The sequence below is a fragment of the Neoarius graeffei genome, chromosome 28 (assembly GCF_027579695.1).
Source record: "Neoarius graeffei isolate fNeoGra1 chromosome 28, fNeoGra1.pri, whole genome shotgun sequence".
NCBI lineage: Eukaryota > Metazoa > Chordata > Actinopteri > Siluriformes > Ariidae > Neoarius > Neoarius graeffei.
In genome coordinates this window covers 47,589,898-47,608,029 of record NC_083596.1, presented here as the reverse complement: position 1 = coordinate 47,608,029, position 18,132 = coordinate 47,589,898, and the positions used below count along the sequence as shown (strand labels likewise).

At 39.2% G+C, this 18,132-nt stretch overlaps 1 protein-coding gene across 1 annotated transcript; it reads left to right on the top strand.

Moving 5' to 3' along the window:
* The first annotated feature begins 3,415 nt into the window (after window positions 1-3,415).
* Window positions 3,416-14,873, top strand: LOC132875682 (butyrophilin subfamily 2 member A1-like). Its single transcript, XM_060912630.1, has 6 exons — window positions 3,416-3,442; window positions 3,626-3,677; window positions 6,397-6,717; window positions 7,240-7,253; window positions 14,427-14,466; window positions 14,764-14,873. The coding sequence occupies exons 1-6, from the start codon at window positions 3,416-3,418 to the stop codon at window positions 14,871-14,873; spliced, it is 564 nt and encodes a 187-aa protein (XP_060768613.1).
* Window positions 14,874-18,132: the final 3,259 nt, after the last annotated feature.

The window sequence follows — 18,132 nt, the reverse complement described above, 5'->3', positions numbered from 1 at the left end:
AAAAATCCCTAACTAAGAAATAATTTTTTTTTCATAAAATCACCTGTTCCACAATTATTAGTACCTATAACAATTCCTAGAAAATAAATGTAATTGAAGCATTTTTGTTATCAGAGTATCTAGGAACCTTTAATTAGTAATTCATCACATCCTGTTTCCCTGGGGTATAAATATGATGTGACACAGAGGCCTATTTCTCTTATCCACTCTTCAACATGGGAAAGACAAGAGAACACACCATTTAAGTAAGGCAGATGTGTGTCAACCTTCATAAGTCAGGCAATGGCTACAAGAAAATAGCCAATCGCCTACACCTGCCCATATCTACAGCCAGAGGAATCATCAAGCAATTTAAAACAACTGGAACAGTGGCAAACGAGCCTGGACAAGGATGCAAGTTTATCTTGCCACCACGCACAGTGAGGAGGATGGTAAGAGAAGTAAAAAGTTCTCCAAAGCTCACTGTTAGAGAATTGCATCAAAGAGTAGCATCTTGGGGTCACAAAGTCTCCATAACAACCATCAGGCGCTATCTACATGCCAACAAGCTGTTTAGGAGGCATGCACGGAAAAAGCCTTTTCTCACTTACAAGCATAAACGTAAACATCTGAAGTTCGCTAAGCGGTACTGGGACTTCAACTGGGACCATGTGCTTTGGTCATATGAGACCAAGATAGAGCTTTTTGGCAACAAACACTGTAATACATCACAAAAGATGAGTATGCGGAAATCACCTCATGCCCACTGTGAAGTATGGGGGAGGATCGGTGATGCTGTGGGCCTGTTTCTCTTCCAAAGGCCCCGGGAACCTTGTTAGGGTGCATGGCATCATGAACTCTTTGAAATACCAGGACATTTTAAATCAAAATCTGGTGGCCTCTGCCCGAAAGCTGAAGATGGGTCGTCACTGGGTCTTTCAGCAAGATAATGACCCTAAACATGTGGCCAAATCTACACAAAAATGGTTCACCAGACACAAAATCAAGCTCCTCCCATGGCCATCTCAGTCCCCAGACCTTAACCCAATTGAAAACCTGTGGGGTGAGCTGAAGAGGAGAGTGCATAGGAGAGGACCCAGGACTCTGGACGATTTAGAGAGATTGTGCAAAGAGGAATGGTCGAAGATCCCTCTCTCTTTATTCTCCCATCTTGTGAAATGTTATAGGAGAAGATTAAGTGCTGTCTTGTTGGCAAAAGGGAGTTGTACAAAGTATTAACATCAGGGGTGCCAATAATTGTGGCACACATGATTTCATGTAAAAGAATTATTTCTTAATGTGGGATTTTTTTTCCCCACTGAATAAATGCACTTGAATTAAAGGTTGCATTGTTGTCCTATATTAAAAATAATAATTTATTAGAAGCCTAAGAACATATATTAACGAGGGGTGCCAATAATTGTGGAGGGCGCTGTATGTTTATTTCTGTAATATCTTAAAAAAAACCAGGCCATTCTGTGGCTAGGACGTTATTTAATTTGAGGGGATTAAAGAAAATAATGTGCAAGAAATCGCTCACTTTGCGCAGTCAAGCAGAGGAAGTCCGTGTGCGCATGCGCAGGTTTACCTTTGAGCATGCACTGACAGTTACATCATTCTGTCGCTAAACGGACAGCTGATCACACCGAGGTGCTTGCTGACCACTGATATTTAGTAGTTTGGTCCTGCGTTTCCTTTCCTTCACAACATAACAGCTTTTCTTCTCGCTTTCCATTACTGTAGTCGGTCTTTCACATTTCATTTGCACACTCACATCCTCCATTTCCCTTTCCTGTTTCAAATTTGTATCCCACAATGCCTTGCGTGAACAGGGAAAGCCTGCCACATGATGCATGACATAGTATCTTGAATTGGGTCACGGTGAAGCAAGAAAAAATAGCAGAGAATTTAGGGCCATGTGGCCCTAAATTCATTAATTGTTCTTTTTTTTTTAAACAAATAAAATTGGAAGTCTGTGATTCGAATTCAGTAGCTTTTGGTCCACTAAACAAAAATAATTGGGTTTCAGGGAAAATTCTTAGGATGACCTACACTTGAAAAATCTGAAAGGCGGTACAGCTTTATGTGTTTTACATTTAGATTTTCTTTTGTTGTTTAAATCGATTTCACACTGATTTTTTTTTTTTTAATTTCACACGGCATTTTACACAGATTTCAACCTTCCTTTTTAACCAGTTTTTAATCAGTATATCCTGCCACATATCATTCATAAGATCATTTATAGGACACTGTTCATGGGTTCAAATAATGCCACAGTCTCATTTCTATTCTTTTATCATCCCTTAGTTTTGCAGATCTCCTGTTAATAACACTGCTGTACGTGTGTTTGTTTGTGTGTGTGTGTGTGGGGGGGGGGGGGGGGGGAGAGAATTCCATGATTCTTAATTTATTTCATAATTCTGTCATAAATATACAAAACAGCTGAATTACTATTAAATACCTTCCAGATGTAACAAGAATTATCAACAATGTACTAAGGATGCAACAACGTTTAGTGGACCGAAAGCTACTATAAATGAAATTATCCATAAAGAGCTGGTCATATGTTCTAAACAGATACAAAGACAGTTATAAATAAGAGGTGCACTTTTTGAGTGGGAGGTTTTTCATGTGAGCAGTCAGATATGAAGTTTGGGAGACATAAAAAAAGACCATGTTTACTGACATTAATGTGCAGTACTGTGTATTTACAGCATTCATTCGTTCAGTCTTTAGTAACTGCCTGGTCAGTATCATGCTGGGTTACATTACTAGTTACAAGCTTTTACTAGCTATTAGTTGATTTATAATTTGAGAACTAGGACTAATTATGTTCTGTACAAAAGATATCAGACTGATTATATGTGCAGTGGGGGTTAAAAATCAGTCCCAAGTCTACAGTTTTTATCAAGTGGAGTGATGTAGCTGAGGTTGTGGATCTGTCAGAGGCAGAATTCACACACCATTTTGACACTGCTGACATTTCTACCTCAGGGTGTCGTGCCAGGGTTAATATTTAACTTAAAATCCCTTCCAGGTTCGGACACACCCACTGCAGGTTTAAATCCAAATACAGCTATGGATATTTGCAGTATTAAACAGATATAGAGAGTGGCGTTGCATTACATGAGGTGAAGTTGAAATTAGGTATTTGTGTGTCAAATTTGTCTCAGAAAGTATTTTCTGCGAACAGAGTCTGTCTACTGTGGCTTTGTTAGATATCACTGTCAGTTTATGATGGGTCAAAGGAGAGTCAACTGGTACAAAGGTGACAGTGAGAGAACGACAGGCTTTTCCCCCGTAAACTAAACTTAAATGTGGTTTCTCTGGAACTTATATCAGGTTGCTGTTATGTATCAAGCTATCATGAGACAAAGATCTGATGTGAAACACGCTGAACTATGGATACAACTCCAGTAGACAAGTCAAGTAACAGATGTCTGTATCAGGAACAGGAGATAAGGTAAGATGAGTTAGCATCATGCTAAAGTGCATGCTAGTCAACTACACAATAACCTGTTCAAATAATCCTCCAAAATACACTGTGGAACTGTGCTTTCTAAAATTATTTCTGTATTAAGTGTGTGGCCATGTGTTCGTTTAAGTTGTTTTAAAAGGATGACTCTCTCTTTGTGTGTGTGTTTAGGATTTTATTAGTTTGAACCGACTGGAAGAGATAAAGATGGCGGCTGCAAGCAGTAAGTTACATTTACTGGGGAAACTGTATCTATATTATGTACAGTGGTGCTTGAAAGTTTGTGAACCCTTTGGAATTTTCTATATTTCTGCATAAATATGAGCTAAAACATCATCAGATTTTCACACAAGTCCTAAAAGTAGATAAACAGAACCCAATTTAACAAATGAGACAAAAATATTATACTTGGTCATTTATTTATTGAGGAAAATGATCCAATATTACATATCTGTGAGTGCCAAAAGTATGTGAACCTTTGTTTTCAGTATCTAGTGTGACCCCCTTGTGCAGCAATAACTGCAACTAAACATTTCCAGTTACTGTTGATCAGTCCTGCACACCGGCTTGGAGGAATTTTAGCCCATTCCTCCATACAGAACAGCTTCAACTCTGGGATGTTGGTGGGTTTCCTCACATAAACTTCAGGTCCTTCCACAACATTTTGATTGGATTAAGGTCAGGACTTTGATTTGGCCATTCCAAAACATTAACTTTATTCCTCTTTAACCATTCTTTGGTAGAACGACTTGTGCGCTTAGGGTCATTGTCTTGCTGCATGACTCACCTTCTTTTGAGATTCAGTTCATGGACAGATGTCCTGACATTTTCCTTTAGAATTCACTGGTAATTCAGAATTCATTGTTCCATCAATGATGGCAAGCCATCCTGGCCCAGATGCAGCAAAACAGGCCCAAACCATGATACTACCACCACCATGTTTCACAGATGGGATAAGGTTCTTATGCTGGAATGCAGTGTTTTCCTTTCTCCAAACATAACGCTTCTCATTTAAACTAAAAAGTTCTATTTTGGTCTCATCCATCCACAAAACATTTTTCCAATAGCCTTCTGGCTTGTCCACGTGATCTTTAGCAAACTGCAGATGAGCAGCAATGTTCTTTTTGGAGAGCAGTGGCTTTCTCCTTGCAACCCTGCCATGCACACCATTGTTGTTCAGTCAGTGCGTTTACATGCACATAGAGAAAATCGAATTTCTGCCGTTGCTCGACTGAAATCGAAGTTCTAAATGGCATGTAAACACCTTAGCTAGGCTGAAATTGAACCGAACTTGATTTCTCGTAATCGAGCTACACGACATAGATTATGCGATTGTAGCCGAGCTACTTAGTGCATGTAAACCCTATCGAGCGACGTAGTCGAGCTACTTACTTCAGCACTGCCCCTTCCGGAAGTGACGAGTGACGAGACCACAAGCGGGAAAAACAACAGCCTCGGTCGGCATGACAACGAATCATGACAACGGCATGAATCTTTTCTTTTTGTGGCATTGTTTGCACTGTTAAAATTTAGCTCACTTACTGTATCACCAAATACATCTGTACAGCTGTTGCATAGCTGTGAATTGTGTACATAAACAAGTCATTGTATTTGTGTGTGTGTTATATATGTCCAACATCTGAAGAATGTCAATAAAAACAAAACAATTGAACTTTTTGTGTGTTTATTAAGACATAAGTTAAATTGTAAGCAAAAAAAAATATTTTTTTGTAAGCAAAAAATGGACTTTAGAAAAATATTATTGTGCAAAATAAGTTGTCTTACAAAACAGTGGTCTGCGCAGGACAGTTTGTAGCCATACAGTCTGTTAGAGCAAGCCTAACAGCTTGAACACGGAACTCCAGTGTTGCCAGATTGGGGGATTTTAAGTGCATTTTGGCGGATTTGAACATGTTTTGGGCTGGAATACGTCAGCGGTATCTGGCAACACTATAGCTCTTCTTCATGACGACAACCGGAAGTGTACCAACACGATGGGTCGTGTAGCGCCACGTGTGGCTCGGGTGCACAATGCACCTTATACAATAGCCCGATTTCACTTGTGCATGTACAGTAGGATTGGATTTCTCTGGCACCCCTGCTGGGACCCTTTGCTTGATTACCGACAGTAGCTCGATTTGGATGTGCATGTAAACGTACTGAGTGTTCTCCTGATGGTGGACTCATGAACATTAACATTAGCCAATGTGAGAGAAGTCTTCAGTTGCTTAGATGTTACCCTGCGGTCCTTTGTGACCTCGCCGACTATTACACGCCTTGCTCTTGGAGTGATCTTTGTTGGTCGACCACTCCTGGGGAGGGTAAAAATGGTCTTGAATTTCCTCCATTTGTACACAATCTGTCTGACTGTGGATTGGTGGAGTCCAAACTCTTTAGAGATGGTTTTGTAACCTTTTCCAGCCTGATGAGCATCAACAACAGTTTTTCTGAGGTCCTCAGAAATCTCCTTTGTTTGTGCCATGATACACTTCCACAAACGTGTTGTGAAGATCAGACTTTGATAGATCCCTGTTCTTTAAATAAAACAGGGTGCCCACTCACACCTGATTGTCATCCCATTGATCGAAAACACCTGACTCTAATTTCACCTTCAAATTAAATGCTAATCTTAGAGGTTCACATGCTTTTGCCCCTCACAGATCTGTAATATTGGATCATTTTCCTCAATAAATAAATGACCAAGTATAATATTTTTGTCTCATTTGTTTAACTGGGTTCTCTTTATCTACTTTTAGGACTTGTGTGAAAATCTGATATTTTAGGTCATATTTATGCAGAAATATAGAAAATTCTAAAGGGTTCACAAACTTTCAAGCATCACTGTAGTTATTGAACCTTCTTGAACTTATCATAAATGCACTGTAGAGTAAACTACTGGTGTATCTGTCTGTGCACGTGTGTGTGTGTGTTTTCTTACACAGATGAGTTTATACTCATTGGTCCCAGTGATAATAAGGGCTATAATCCCTCCGCTGTCACTCTCTCATGCCGTCTGTCTCCTGAAGTCAGTGCTGTTAACATGGAGATCCGGTGGTTTAAGGGCACAGACTGTGTTTGTGTCTATAAGAACAGACAGGAGACAAAGGGGAGAGGTTACGAGGGCAGAGCGAGTCTGATCACTCAGGAGCTGGAGAAAGGAAACGTCTCCTTACAGCTGAGAGACTGCACAGGTTCAGAATTAAGACATTACCTGTGTCAGGTCTCTGATGGACACAGAACAGAGGCGATTACATTAGAGATGAGTAAGTGTTCCTGAACTCCTGATCTCAGGACATGAAACACACACTCAGTATTCAGCATGGGGTTCAGTACACAGGGTGGAGTGAAGTTCATTTTAGTTGAATAAACAGTAACTCTGTTTTTCATTCTGCTACACACCTGCACAAGGGCCGAAAAACAGCTGCTTGTACAAATATGAATTAATGAATGGGCAAAAATTAAATTTTATTTTATTTATTTACTTATCTGTGATTGGCTCAATATCACTTTAAGAAGCAAAATAAGCTTCAGGATCAAAGGAGTAGATTACAGTTTGCTAATAAAGTAGATGATAGACAGACGAGATAGTTTTTCACTCTGCTACACACCTGCACAAGGGCCTAAAAGCAGCAACTTGTACAGATATGAATTCACAACAGTGACTGTTACTATACTATAACAGTTGTTATCGTAGTGAGGATTATTTAGCAACTATACTGACTGTAAATTAGATGTTTTTCTCATTGTATTTTATCTAACATTACATTTCCCTTTGTTTTACGCAGGAGCTAGCACATGGGTAAGTAAATAACTCTTCAGAACACTGATGGTAAGATAGATAGATAGATAGATAGATAGATAGATAGATAGATAGATAGATAGATAGATAGATAGATAGATAGATAGATAGATATTACACAGTTGCGTGAAGATATGACGTTTATGTTTGAGTGGTGAGTGTATATATCACAAGTGAGCGAAGTGAACAAGTGAAAATATTTTTAACACGAGAAGATAAACTTCATATCTTTGTGCCACTGTGTAATGTTCTTTATATTATATGGACACATCCACAAAAAAATGCAAGTGCATCAAAAGAATTTTAATTTTGAACTGGTTTGCCATTTTGACAACGCATATCTAGTCAGTGGGAAACACTGGGAGTGATGTCATCGGAGTGAAATATCATGAAATATGTCACTCAGATCCGGGATGAATTTCATATGAAAAATGCAGGTTTTTCAACACCAGAAGATAAACTTCATATCTTCAAGCCAGCGTGTGATTTTCCTTTTATTACATCAACACATTCACAAAAAGAAATACCCAAATTTATCAAAACAGTTCATCAATTTGGTTCTCCATGTCCCGGATGTAGCTCGTATGAAAAATACGAGTGGTGTATTTCCCAGTTAAACACTCGTGTCCATATAATCAATCAATCAATCAATCAATCTCACATATATTTCATTTTAATTCAGAGAGTGTGCTATAGGAAGCTCAAGTAAATCCAGTGTGCAATGTTGTTTCGTTGTACTATCAATTGTACGTTTATTATCAAACTTACAAACTTACATGCTTCAAATACTTGGGTGATTCAGTGCTCACAAAATAAACATTAATAACAAACCCAACCCAACCCAACCACCACCACCACACACACTGAGATGCTACTTCCAGTAGTGTAGGTGCAGTGACCAGGATAAACACTAGGAGGTGGTATTCGGTAAATATGCAGGTAAGTATCAGCAGAGCAGTGCATGACACTGACCCCTGGGATTCCATTTCTGTTAGTCAGTTTCTTTCCCACAATGCTCCTGTGTGTAACCCCACTACACTGCAATAATGGAGGCAGAGACGTTTACCATGTCGAGTAAAAGACACAACAAACATGCAACATATAACACACACCACTGCCAGACTCCATCAGAATCTCTCTCATCTGTTGGAGACTCAGCATGGCGGCGAGCTGAACACATGCGTCGACCGCTGATCCCTCTGAGCTAACGGCTAATCCTGCAGTTTATATCCTGAATGCTCATAAATACTCTAAAAATATCTTATGTGATTTGCTACAACCTCTGTGCTCATAATGGAAACTAGAAAACAGACAAAGGAGACAAACCAGCCTGCTAATTCTACCAAAGTGGGCCCACTTGCCTCAGCTCCTTCAGTTATGCTAACAGCGAGCAGCGCAGCTATCAATGTGGAAACTGTTGGGGGAAACATGATCATGAAAGCTCTAACTGACATGAGAGAGGAGTTCTTGGCAAAATTTACTGGGGTCCTAACAGCCATACAAGACATTAAACATGACTTCAACGAGTTTTCTAACAGACTCGCGGAGGCTCAACAGCGTATTGGAGACACGGAGGACAACGTTACTACTTTGCAAAAAACAGTTGCCGAGTCTTGGCGGTGAGGTAGTTTCTCTCACCGCCAAGACTGAAGACCAGGAAAACTGCAGCCGGCACAACAACTTTTGCCTTAACAGCCTGCCAGAGGGAGCAGAGGGACGAGACGCCGCAGCTTTTCTGGAGCGACTCCTTCCCTTATCCAGTCTTCATCGAACGAGCCCACTGCCTGCAGGGTCGCCAAGATCACAACATCCCCAGAGCGCTAATAATGCACTTCCTCAACTTTAAAGATAAAGAGAGAGTGATCCAGGCAGCCAGGGCCAAGGAAAAAGTGATGTTTAAAGAGCAGGAGGTGAAATTCTTCCAGGATGTTGCCAGGGAGACACATATCAAAAGGAAGTGCTTTGACGAAGTGAAGCAGCAGCTTAAAGCCCTGAACGTCCAGTATGGAATCCTATACCCAGCCCAGCTCTGGGTGATACACACAGGTCGATCCCGGATTTTTGACACCCTGGAGGATGCTGCGACATTCGTCCGAAGTTTCTCAGATGGCCGGCATGACGTATCACCGTCTCCAGTATAGATCCTGAGTGAAGGTGAAGACAACGACCGGCTCATTCGAATCTCTTTTTTCTTTTTACGGACTCGGTAAGGAATAACACCATGACGGGCTTGGCTACTGAGGTCAAGGTTAATAGTGGAAATTCTTGGTTTACTTTTTCTTCCTCTCCTTAAGACTTTTGGAAATAACAAGACAGCTAGAGGAACCATGTTTTTGTTGAATGTTTTCTTTCTTTGAGATTGAATATTGTCTGTTTTTTCTTTTCGCCATTCAGCGGGGCGGCTGATGATGGACATGTGTTTGAGTATTGTTGCTCTGCTCCTCTCTGTAGGCTCAGACCAGCGTTATGTTGTATTTTCATCTGGTTGGGTTAGCAGGGAATGCTGTCAAGTTCTAGATGACAGCAGGGGAGGGATTTTCTCATCCATCATTCGAATTCAATTTAATGTCATAGGGCTATCAGACCTTTTATTGTCCTCACTTCAATCATTTCACACCCTTTTTGACTGTTTGTGTTTAGACGACACAGCATGGTACTCACTATATCTCTGATGATAAATGATGGATGGTGATTCAAGTATAAAGATAACGACTTGGAACGTGAGAGGCTTAGGGAAATTATCTAAATTAAAGCAGGTTATGACGAGGCTTAAACATCTTAAATCAACAGTTATATTTTTACAAGAATCTCATTTAATGTCTAGTGATATGCTAAAGGTAAGGAGGCGTTGGCCGGGCCAAGGTTACTCTGCTTCGTTCTCTACTAATGCTAGGGGAGTTATTACATTAATTCACAAGTCTCTCCCTTTTCAAGTTATGAAAACATTACCAGACCCTACTGGAAGATATCTGATTTTGCAAGGTTCACTCTTTAATGAAAATATTACATTGGTGAACTTGCGGTATATGGACCCAATGATGACTGCCCCACATTTTTTGAAAATCTATTTCTACTATTAGTCTCACTACCAGAGAAATTACTAATTGGTGGAGATTTTAACTGCACAATTTCTCCCCACCTTGATCGCTCTTCTAGCACTGACACAGCTCATATACAGAGTAGGAAAACGCTGCAGTATTTTATAAAAGAGCTAAATTTATGTGACCCCTGGAGGAGACTGTTTCCTAATAACAGAGAATACTCTTGTTGCACAAATGTATCCAAAGGACATTCACGGATTGACTATTTTTTGGTGTCCAATTATCTTTTTCCAAGAATAACAGATTGTGTTTATGACTCCATTGTAATCTCAGCTCATGGTCCAGCATCTCTTATTTATAATGACCAAAAACTTGTGTGGGGTGCTCAGAGATGGCGGCTCCACCCTAAATGGCTAAATGATCCCAGCTTTTTGAAATTTGTGGGAACACAAATAGACTACATTTTGACATCAATAAGGATGAGACTTCAGCCTCTATGAGATGGGAGGCATTTAAGGCTTATTTGTGGTCAAATAATTAGTTACACCAGTTCAATAACCAATAAAACAAATTTAGAAATGCTTACTTTAGACAAGTCAGTTAAGCAGCTTGAGAGGGAAGTTGACAAGACAAATCCTCATACACAGGAATTAGCTTCCCTCAGGGCCAGATATAATGCACTTTCTGCCTCTAAAGCAGAAAATTGCTTAATAAGATTGAAACAAACATTTTACGAACAAAGGGAGAAAAGTGGAAACCTATTAGCTTGGCAAATAAAAAAGTTGGATACAGAAAGAGCCATCAATAGTATTCAATCTTCAAACAATGATATAATTGTTGATCCTTTAGTGATAAATGATATTTTTGCTGCATATTATAAGACCCTATATGAATCAGAATGATCAGAATTGGAGGAAGATCAAACTCCCTTTCTCAACCAACTCCCAGTCCCCATCATATCTGAAGACAATAAATCCTGGATGGACTGAACACTCGAAAATCAGGAAATTTTAGAGGCTATAAATCACATGAAAGGAGGGAAAATGGCAGGTCTGGATGGACTTCCAATTGATATTTATCAAAGTGGCTAGAGATGATGAGATGAGATAAATTGATAAGTCTATTGAAGGATATGTATGAAGAATCTTTTCAGAAGGGTACCCTGCCCCCCTCTCTGAGAAACACACTTATCACCTTGATATTAAAACCAGACAAACCTCCTTCTAAATGTGATTCCTATAGACCTACCTCTCTACTGAACTCAGATACAAAGATAATTGCTAAAGTTTTGGCGTTAAGGCTAGAGAAATGCCTCCCATCTCTAATAGATATTGATCAGAATGGATTCATAAAAAAACGTCAGGCATATTATAATATTCGAAGAATTTTAAATATAATTCATGAAAAAAAGAGACACAAGATTCATGTATTTTGTCACTGGATGCTGAAAAAGCATTCGACAGAGTCGAATGGCTATATTTATTTGAAGTACTCTCCCGCTTTGGTTTCGGTGTTTACTTTAGGCAGTGGATCAAACTTTTATACTCAGGACCATGCGCAGAGATTATGACCAATAATATTATTTCCAAACCGTTCAATCTCCATCGTGGGACCCTTGTCCCCCCTGCTTTTTATTTTAGCACTAGAACCCTTTGCCATCTCCATTAGAAATCACCCTATTATTAAAGGAATTCAGATTGCAGATGTAGCGCATCGCATAGCTTTGTTCGCAGATGATACATTACTTTTTCTGATGAACTTGGAACAGTCTTTCTCAGCCCTTGCTGACGTGATCAATAGGTTTGGGAAGTTCTCAGGATACAGAGTTAACAAAACTAAATCCTCTGTTCTCTTCCTCAATGAGTGGGAAAGACTCCATCCCACAGTCCGGCACCCATTTATGAACGCGCCTCAAGGATTCACGTATCTTGGTATCTTTATTACTCCCAATCTCAACTCATTAATCTCTGCCAATTACGACCCAGTTATTTCAAAAGTCAAGGAATCTCTCAGCAGATGGATCTCACTTCCCTTGTCTGTGATTGGACGTATAAATGCTTTCAAGATGAATGTCCTCCCCAAATTTCTTTATCTGTTCCAGTCAATCCCTCCTCCTAAATTCTTCCAAGATATGAAAACAACTCTTACAAAGTTAATTTGGAAAAACAGACACCCGAGACTCCGACTTACACTACTATACAGAGGAGGCCTAAAGGTACCAAACCTTGTATGGTACTACTGGGCAGCCTAGCTTAGAGCTGCCCATTTATGGTTTTTATCACATCCAGACTTACCTTGGGTAAAAATGGAAGCATTGTCCAAAAGAGGGCTAGCGTTAGATTCATATTTATATTCTGACTCTCTTAAGAACTTGAAGAAAAATACACTAAATCCATTTGTTAGAAACACCTTGATAATATGGCATGAAGCTCATAATGCTGTAGGTGACAATCCACCTTTGTCCTGCCTTGCACCTATTTGGGGAAACACTGAGTTCAAACCTGGCGTGAATGACTTAGGATTCAAACAATGATCACACAAAGGGATTAGAAGGATCATAGACCTCTATAATGGTGATACACTGATGTCCTTTAACGAAATCAAAGATAGTTTCAACATTCCACAGTCTCACTTTTTTTAAATACCTACAGCTGCGAAGTTTTATCCACTCTAAGTTAAATCACTCATCTAACTGTCCCCTTTAACAGTGTTAGAATGGTTTGCAACCCAGCGTCAGCGAAGCAAAGGCCAGATCTCTACACTTTACAATATATTCTCAACTCATTCTAAAGATTCATCTGACTCAAAGAGAAGGTTATGGAGTGAGGACTTAAAGGAATGTGTGCTGGACAGTGAGTGGAGTCAAATATGCTCAAAGGCCCAGAGCCTCTCCATTAACTCTAGACTCAAATCAATACAATATAATTGGATAATGAGGACCTACATTGCCCCAGTAAAGCTGAACAAATTTAACCCAGACATTCCAGACACTTGTGTGAAATGTCAAACTCATAAAGGCACCCTCTTCCATTGCATCTGGGAATGTGAGAAGATGCAAAAATTTTGGAAGGAAGTAATACATATAATTTCCCAAATAATTTCCAAACCCATTCCTATCTCCCCCAAATTCTGTATCTTAGGCCTCTATTCTGAAAATCTTTCCTTAAAATCGCATGAAATCAATTTGATTAATCTTTGCCTTGTCCATTCAAAACGCCTCATTGCCATATATTGGAAAAACATGTCTTGTCCCCCTATTAGTCATTGGCTTAAAGAATTATCATTGTGTCTGGCTTTAGAGAAGCTAACTTATAGTATTAAACATAGGCTTTGTGAATTCTATGAAATCTGGGGCCTTTTCTTGCACTTTCTTGAAAGCGCGGATCTGCACTGTGCCCTTGACCCTTGAATTTTATTGCTCTACACTGGCTCTGTAATCGTTTGGGTGCTGTCGCTCTGTTGTCTGTGCATTCTTTTTTTTTTTTTAGTGGCGTTGCACTGTGTGTTTGATTTTATGGCTCTATGTACTCTTACTTTTTCTTATTTTCCATTTGTTTATTTATTTTTCCTGTTTCTTTCTTTCTGTGGACCTTGATGGATGAGATGCTTGATGGGTGGGGTTGTTGAAGTTCGTGTTGTATGTTAATGTACATTCTGTATAGCTAACTTAAAATGTCAATAAACATATGTTTAAAAAAAAAAGAATCTCTCTCATCTTCTACAGTCCATTTTCTCCTGCACTAATAAGGCTCTACACCCCAGTATGGGGAGGAAATCTAAATGGACTAATGAGTCATTAATGTTCTCCACATGCAAGGTTCTTTAGTTCCACATGTTAATAGATTTGTATCTGTAGTGACATGATACAATAAAAACAAAGCGTTTTATTTCTTTCTGGCTGCATGACTTTTCCCTCCACAGCTGTGTTTTTGCACCTGATAAATCTCTCCATTGTGAGCAGATGATTATCAGCACAGTGTAATAATATGCTATTTTATGGACAGAGTAACAAGTTATATTCTAGTCTTTCAAATGTATTATTCAAGTCTGGCATCATGCACCAAATTTTATTTATTATTATTATTATTATTATTATTATTATTATTATTATTATTATTATTCACTTCCACAGGAGGATTCTGGAGTTGATCAACAGAGGAGAGAAGAAGCAGGTGAGAACAGCATTAAACAACTGAAAGAACTTGAAGAGAATAATTCTTTAAATCAATACAGAGATGAGAGAAGTCAGTACAGGATTAGAAAAGGTTTTTTGAGAACAACAACAGAATGTAACAACAGCAACTATTTTTTTTTCCTCCCTGAGAGCCAGAGACAATACTATCATCACTTGGCAATGGTTACGGAGCATGATAGGATGGTGACGTATTGTACAAAATCTCACATGCCTCACTTTTGCATCATTCCAGCTCATCATTTTTATCTTTGTTTTTTAATATTTCACTCCACAGCAATTCTCCTCTTTTCACTTCAAGGTCATGGTGACCGTGATTGGCTAAATGTTGAGTTTGACCACTCTGAAAGTGTCGACTATATCCTGGTAATCCAGGTTGACTTTTGACCTAATTTACATAAAATCTGTATTTTTGTGATTTGAGTCTTTGGCAGCAGCAATGTGAGCTCCCGTAGCATAGGAACGTGTTCTGAAAAGTAATCGATACTACTACTACTACTACTACTAATAATAATAATAATAATAATAATAATAATAATAATAATTTTATATTTTCTAATCACACAAATTTTTGCTGTCATTAATGGATTTCAGTTGGGTACATACACTACCGTTCAAAAGTTTGGGGTCACCCAGACAATTTTGTGTTTTCCATGAAAAGTCCCACTTTTATTTGCCACCATAAGTTGTAAAATGAATAGAAAATAGAGTCAAGACATTTTTCTGGCCATTTTGAGCATTTAATCGACTCCACAAATGTGATGCTCCAGAAACTCAATCTGCTCAAAGGAAGGTCAGTTTTATAGCTTCTCTAAAGAGCTCAACTGTTTTCAGCTGTGCTAACATGATTGTACAAGGGTTTTCTAATCATCCATTAGCCTTCTGAGGCAATGAGCAAACACATTGTACCATTAGAACACTGGAGTGAGAGTTGCTGGAAATGGGCCTCTATACACCTATGGAGATATTGCACCAAAAACCAGACATTTGCAGCTAGAATAGTCATTTACCACATTAGCAATGTATAGAGTGGATTTCTGATTAGTTTAAAGTGATCTTCATTGAAAAGAACAGTGCTTTTCTTTCAAAAATAACGACATTTCAAAGTGACCCCAAACTTTTGAACGGTAGTGTACATTTTTGTAATTTATATAATTACCTCAGTTTTTCTAATCAATATTCTCGGTGACCGCTATTTGATAGTGGTACTGCAGCGTCAACAGGGGGTGCTGCAGTACCCCTGTGTCCAGCAGTTATGCAAATAGCATTGTTCACATGCTTATCTGACTGACATCTGGGGGATTCAAAGCAACATACACTCAATGGTATGTCAGAGTCATACCATAGTTTGAGTTTAAATTCATGTTTACGTCAAGTCGAATTATGGTATAATGTTTAGCAGTTTTGTGCACAGTGACATGAAACACACTGACAAGCTCTGTTTCTTTTTAAAATGTTCCACTGCTGTCATGATTGATTGTTGTCATAATTGGTGTCCTTATATATATTGTGAGGTTATTATTCACTGAGCCTGAGGTGGATAATTGTTTTAGTATAAATATACAGATGATTATAAAAAAAATTAAAAATCGTATTCTAAAAAAATATTTATTTCATTCTTCAAACGCGGCATGCAAATGTAATGCAGCAGGGTTGTCACTTATCTATGCGAGTCACATAAAATACTTTGTTTTGAAATCGAGAAAATAAATCCCAATTCCACCTTACCTTTGAATAGTTTTAGACCAAACTTCATAGCATCTTTAGTGCTTTTAGGAACAGCATTTTCTTTTGTCATTTGTAATTCTTCCTCAGTTACGGTGACAAAGCAATTGGCCACCATTTTGCCAAGTCACTCAAGGTGATTATCGAGAAATAGTCCAAATTTCTCGACTAATCAGCGGTAGGTTTCCCAAAAGCCTCTTCACCCTAAGAGTGTCTTAACTAGGAGAGAGAGAGTGTTCATTGTGCTGCTCGCTTTACCATTTAACAATGAAATTTGTGCTGCAATCCTTTTGGGAAACCCACCCCAGCACAACGCATGCAATTTTCTATAATCATCTGTGTATTTATACGAAATATATATAAAAAATCAGACCATACATTCAAAAGTATTTCCGAAACTAGAAAATCCAAAAGACTGGTAGACAAAATAGGTCTTTTAGTAGGTTTAAAGGTTGCATGGGAGGGTCCCCCCCCCTCCCCGTTTACATATTGTACAATGCACCATAGATCAAGCATGAAAATGAAAAGGCTCTGGTGAGAAGAGGCAGGCAAAATTCATACAGCTTACCGTATTTTCAACTGGAAATGGGAGTTATTATATTTAATACTATAGCAAAATGCAAAAAAAAAATCCTTTTTGGCAATTTCAACAATCTTACTTTGCATTCTTTGTTTTTTCTGCTCTTGTCCTGATGAAGAGTTCTACGTTCGTCAGGTGAGTAATCTATTCTAAAATACTGTAATTTCTTGAATGCCTTATTGGTGCTTGCAGCCTTTATTCAAGACGATTCTTAACTGATTTTATAATTAAGACAGTGCCTAGTGATGATGTGAGTTACCATGGTAACAGTACTCAGTGACAGAAAAAAATCTAATTTACAGTGGATTAAAATAAAAGTTGTTTCTAATCCCACATTTAATGATTACTGTAGAAACACAGGTGTTGAGCTGCGCTGGTTGACAGTGTTTAGGGGTAGGACTCTGTGTGGGGAAGTATCATCTCATTATCTCTAGCCGCTTTATCCTGTTCTACAGGGTTGCAGGCAAGCTGGAGCCTATCCCAGCTGACTATGGGCGAAAGGCGGGGTACACCCTGGACAAGTCGCCAGGTCATCACAGGGCTGACACATAGACACAGACAACCATTCACACTCACATTCACACCTACACTCAATTTAGAGTCACCAGTTAACCTAACCTGCATGTCTTTGGACTGTGGGTGAAACCGGAGCACCCAGAGGAAACCCACACGGACACGGGGAGAACATGCAAACTCCGCACAGAAAGGCCCTCACCGGCCACGGGGCTCGAACCCAGACCTTCTTGCTATGAGGCGACAGCACTAACCACTACACCACCGTGCCGCCTGGGAAGTATCATTGTTAAAATAAAAACAATTGTGCTCATCATCAGTCACCTCTTAAAGCTCAGTCTGTAGAGTTTAAATAGTGTGTTTAATACAGAATGCAAGGATGGATGGCGTGGGCAGATAGAGCAGGAGCAGCGAGCATGTGCTGTGCACATGTACACCAGTGACTGTATATGTGAGTGGGCAATGTTGTGCAGTTTTGAAGCCTTTTTTGGGTCGAAATGGGAGTCGCCATCTTGTGAAAATTGGAGCCAGAGTTTGGCGGTAAAGACCTTGAAGCCAGTGTAATAGATACCATGTGCAGTAGATACAGCAGGGTGGACAGTGGGTTCATCTCTTGTCAATCCATATCGGTGACATCCACATGAGCATGCACACTGTGAGATACCTGAAGTGCAACTGCACTGATATCAGATTCTGCAGGAAAGTGCAAAAAAATTGCTGCTGGATTATTTTTCAAGCTTCATATATGGGACATGGAAATAAATAGGTCTAACTGTATTCCCACTCACAAATTGTCGTTTACACGAAGTTCTACTGACATTGGGAATC